This window comes from Solanum tuberosum, unplaced genomic scaffold (genome assembly GCF_000226075.1).
Source record: "Solanum tuberosum cultivar DM 1-3 516 R44 unplaced genomic scaffold, SolTub_3.0 scf00328, whole genome shotgun sequence".
NCBI lineage: Eukaryota > Viridiplantae > Streptophyta > Magnoliopsida > Solanales > Solanaceae > Solanum > Solanum tuberosum.
Window position 1 is genome coordinate 203,257 of NW_006239252.1, and position 5,515 is coordinate 208,771.

A 5,515-nucleotide genomic window follows, 5' to 3' on the forward strand; every position below is an offset into this window, starting at 1 on the left:
CATGGCTTCAAGGATGTTTTGCCTGATGACCTATAGAGGAATATGACTAGACTGGAGCCTCTTTTAATTCCAAAGACACGGATAACTACACAATAAATTAATTGCTCATTTTCAATATGAAGTATAGATAAATTCTCAAGTTTACTGTAAGTTGTAAATACTTTTCTTGAAGTAATAGATGTTCTTCTCAACACTGCGATTGGAATAGAAGTGTAATTTCAAATTGAACTCCATCACTCTGGTATGCGGATTTTTAAAAAACACTCAAACAAATTGAATAGTTTTGTGTAATATTGTTTTCCTTTCAAGTATACATGATAAGTTGAATTGATGTCCAATATGATACATATCTTCCTTTAATTTTTCATTTTAATAATTTCTTATGATTCATTTAAATTAGGAACTTTAAAATTATATATGTAAGACAAAAGATAGGGCAGAACTTTCTACACATTACAATTTGAATATTTGCTTATTTTTTCAGCCTTTTAAAATTTATTTATCCCTTCACCAACGATTATTTATTTAATAGAAAAATTAATATCTCAGGTTGATGTTCATTTAATTCCCCAAAAATACAAATAGTAAAACTTCGTGGAAGCAAAAGGATAAATTAGAAAATTACTAATGTTTGTTACTACGTAATCTTGTATGTAAGATAATATAGTGTTTTAGTTTTAATGAGTTATAAGTTTTAAGTATTGTTATATAACTTCTGTGATATTAAATTTTTACACGAGAAGCGAATAATTTTACTAGTACACTATCTAAAAGGATGATAAATAAAATATCTCACATCGATAAACAAACGAAATCCTAGACTCACCGTAAAATTTGGGCTAGCTTTTGGGTGTCAAATCCAAGCACCATCAGCTCCCAAATTATGCACACTCAAATATCAATACAATTGACCATTTATAGTGATTTTCATCAATTTTTCCAATAATATGATAATAATATTAACCTTTAAAAGAATATACACACTTTACTTTATATAAGAAGTGAAATTCTTGGAGCATTTCACTTCATTCCCAACTTAGTCATAATGGGCTCCTCCTTTATTACTACCAATTTTCTCTTGCTCATATTAATTTGTTCAACTTCTTTCATAACAACAAGTTCTTCTCTTAATTCTTCATCAACATTGAACACTACTCATATATCTTCCTTAAAATCATTATGCAATTCCACTCCATATCCAAAATCATGTTTCAACACAAACAAGTTGTCAATCTCCATTAACATTAGTCCAAACATCTTAAACATTCTCCTACAATCTCTTCAAACAGCCATATCAGAGACAGGACACCTCACAACTCTGTTCTCCTCTGTTGGACGCTCAAATCTTGTCGAAAAACAAAAGGGTATTGTGCAAGATTGCAAAGACCTCCATCAAATTACAATATCTTCTTTGAAAAAATCTGTCTCCAGGATCAATACTGCATCAGCTAACTCCAAACATTTAGCTGATGCAAAGACGTTTCTCAGTGCAGCACTGACAAACAAAGCTACTTGCTTAGAAGGACTCGATTCGAGTAGTGGATCGTTGAAATCTACGTTGATTAATACTCTGAGTAGTACTTACGAGCATGTTAGTAATTCTCTGTCTATGCTCTCGGAGTACTCTGTTAAAAAACAAAGCACTCTGTTTTCAAAACAGGGAAAAAAGCAGGGGACTCTGTTTAAAAAACAGGGGAAAAGACAGAGTACTCTGTTTAAGAAACAGGGGAATGGAAATAGGCATCGCCGGCTGTTGTCAGCCAGCGAACCGATGTGGCTGTCTCGGAAAGACAGGCACATATTGCAGAGCGATGACGATAATGATCAGAATGATGATTTGACGTATACAGTTGCAGCTGATGGAAGTGGAAATTTCAAGACCATAAGTGAAGCTATCGATTTCGCCCCAAATAACAGTTATGATAGGATATTTGTGTATATAAAAGAAGGTATTTATCAAGAAAATGTTGAGATTCCAAGTTGGAAACCTAACATTGTTCTTCTTGGAGATGGAAGTGATGTTACTGTAATTACTGGTAATAGAAGTGTTGTTGATGGTTGGACTACTTTCAGATCTGCCACTGTTGGTAAATTCATCACTTAGCCTTTCTCTCTCCCTCTCCCTCTTTTTTTTACGTATTTGTATTAAGATCTGACTAAATATGATTCCATGCTTGAAAGTCTCATTTTATGAAGTAAAATGTTTCATAAACCCCTAATAAAGACAACCCCTATCTAGCATGGCTCAAACCCGAGATTCTAATGAAGGATGAAGTAATACTAACTTTTCCATCCTAACCTTTCCTTTTTGTGTGGGGTCCTTATCACCTTCCGCTAAATCTGAACAAGTCGAAAGAAATAAACCCATAACGTGATTTTTACAATTGAAACTATTTTTTTTTTTTTTTCGATCCGATCCTTTTTGTGACCCATTTCCAATAATTTGAAAATGAACTTATTATCTCTTCGACTCTCATCTTTGAATTAGATATTTTGAGTGAAACACATGAATTCTCATTATTGAAGATTGTTTTTCATATTTAAAGTTACTAATAAATGTTTATATATATAATTACTATCAATAGTCTTTTTAATAATTTGATGGTGGAACTCCTATATATATATATATATATATATATATATATAGATTTATTTGGTTTTTTTTTTTAATCTTTGATTGATTTTCAGCGGTATCCGGTGAAGGGTTTTTAGCCCGTGACATAACTTTTGAGAACACAGCTGGACCCGAGAAGCACCAAGCAGTTGCTCTTCGTATCAATGCAGACTTAGCTGCCGTCTACCGGTGCACCATAACCGGTTACCAAGACACTCTTTACGCCCACTCATTCCGACAATTTTACCGCGAATGTGACATCTACGGGACAATAGATTACATTTTCGGTAACGCAGCTGTTGTTTTCCAAGGGTGTAACATAGTGTCAAGGTTACCAATGCCTGGTCAATTCACCGTAATTACAGCTCAATCACGCGATTCACCCTATGAATATACTGGTATCTCGATACAAAATTGTTCAATTTTAGCCACAGAGGATTTGAACTATAATTCTAGTACCATTAATAGTTACCTAGGTAGACCGTGGAGAGATTATTCTCGTACAGTGTACCTAGAATCGTATATAGACGGTTTTATTAATCCGGTGGGGTGGAAAGAATGGTCCGGAAATCAAAGTTTGGATACGCTATACTACGGAGAATATGAAAATAGTGGGCCCGCCTCGGGGGTCGATAATCGGGTTACATGGTCGGGTTATCATATAATGGACTATTACGATGCAACTAATTTTACGGTATCGGAGTTTATTACTGGGGAAGAATGGTTAGATTCTACTTCTTTTCCTTATGATAATGGGGTGTAATTAACTAGTTCTAATTAAGATTAGTGTATTTAATTTCTTCCCACTAATCTGTACAGTGGGTAATATATAGTTCTTAATTTTTAATTACTGATATAATTGCAAAAGCAGCATTGTAACATGCTAAGGTTACTAATAAATGAAAATTATTATATATGTGGAGACGGGTAGTTTACCTGAAAGGATTCAAGATTTAAATTTGATAAGTTCAACTACTAACTATCCATGTTGTTTATGAAATTATATACTCAAAACTTAATGTTTATTAAAAAAAAAGTTAGTGCTTTTTACATATTTGTGTTTATAAATTCATGTTGAAAATGTTGGACTAGAGCATAACCACAATGTAGCATAATGATTTAAGTGAATTTGATAGTTTTTGTCCAAATGTATAAATGTTGAAGAAATTTATAAATATTTAATTATATATAGTAATAACATATTTAGTGAAATCTCACTAAGTGGGGGTTTGGGAAGGGTAGAATATACGTAGAATTTACGACTACTTTGTGGAGGTAGAAAGATTGTTTCTGAAAGACTCTCGACTAAAGTGCATCAAACTCAAGTAAAAGAAAATAATAATAATGAAGCAAGCATAGTAGTTAATAAGAAAAACATTGTAAAGTCACAAGAAAGAAACAATAGCAACAAGAATTACAAGGGTATGACTAGTACCTGGACACAAAATATAAAAGACACTTATAGAATAATGATTTTTCCACCGTGAATTATTGAAAAAAAATTGAGCTATACAACATGATTAATTCACTCATTCCCCCATCGAGATGAGAAATAGATTCTCACTGAAATAATAGGTAACTTCCTAATATTTTTAGTATGAAAACATTACTATTTTTTCTTTTCTCACCAATACAATCAAAATATTTGTGAAAACCATTTACATTTTTCAATTGAAAAATAATAAGTTTTTAGCAGTGAGAAAAAAGAAAACTTATGATCTAAAATAAATTATAGAAATTCATATAGCTATAAATAATCGTTTCATTAAAACTAAAAGAGAAAATACATAATTACCTCATCAAACTTATACCATTTTTTGAAGTAGACACCTAAAGTTTGCGGGGGTCCTATTACCCCATCCAACTATTTCCAACAATTTTAAATACACTATTTTTACAATATTTGCAATCTCATAATCCATGCGTGTGTTTCACCCCAAATAAAATAATTTTATTTTATTTTTCTTGTTTAATAGTGGGTCGGGTAAAACCCTGACCCACTTACATTTTAACGCTTAAACCTTTTTAGAAAAATTCATGTTCATCTTTTCCAATTCCTTTTCCTAGTCCTTTCGATTTACTTCACTTCAAAAGAATTTTTTTTTCTGGATTTCTTTGTAAATATATATTTATGTAAGTTTTGTGTGTTATTTTTTAGTGTTTTGGTTGTTTATTTAGTGTTTGATTCCAAAAAATTTTCCCCAAAAATTAATTTAATCCTTTTTAGCTTTGTGGGTATTCCGAAATCAAGACTAGCTTTGAGTTCTATAAGTGAATTTCACATTTTCTTGAATTTGTACGAGTAGATTATTTGATACTTTGATCTTGGGAAACTATATGAACGGAAATGGGTTCAAATTTCTTTGTTGAAAGGTAAATTAGATGCTAAATTGACCAAGTATTATACATTGTTAAGTAGATTTTCCTAATTAAAGACCTTAAGATGGATTGCTAAAACTTGATGATAGAGTATACAGTAAAGAAATTCGCTTTGCGTAGTAAATAACCAATTTTTGCTATTGAGAAAAGCTCTCAACAGCCATTAATGGTGGTTTGGGGAAGAAGAAACGTGGAACTCTTTTCATTTTGGTTTAACAATGTCATGTGTCAGTTTTCCATTGGTTTGGGACTGCAATTTTACCCTTTCATGCGCTTTTCTAGTGTGAAATCACAATTGCCATGAAAATGGATCAAAATGACGTATTTATTGTGGATTTAAATAGTTTCGTGGCAGTAATAGGACCTCCGCAAACTTAAGGTGTCTTCTTCAAAAAAGGGCCTAAGTTTGATGGAGTAATTATGTATTTTTCCAAAATAAAATGAAAATTTTAAATTAAATTTTTAGAAATTATGAAAGGACGTTATTCTATTTGACATCAAACTAAAAAGAAAATGTCACAT

At 31.7% G+C, this 5,515-nt stretch overlaps 1 protein-coding gene across 1 annotated transcript; it reads left to right on the forward strand.

Moving 5' to 3' along the window:
* The first annotated feature begins 944 nt into the window (after nucleotides 1-944).
* Nucleotides 945-3,536, forward strand: LOC102584686 (probable pectinesterase/pectinesterase inhibitor 12). The gene is made up of 2 exons (XM_006360584.2): nucleotides 945-2,087; nucleotides 2,689-3,536. Exons 1-2 carry the CDS (start codon nucleotides 1,046-1,048, stop codon nucleotides 3,375-3,377), a joined length of 1,731 nt encoding a protein of 576 aa, XP_006360646.1. The 5' UTR covers nucleotides 945-1,045; the 3' UTR covers nucleotides 3,378-3,536.
* Nucleotides 3,537-5,515: the final 1,979 nt, after the last annotated feature.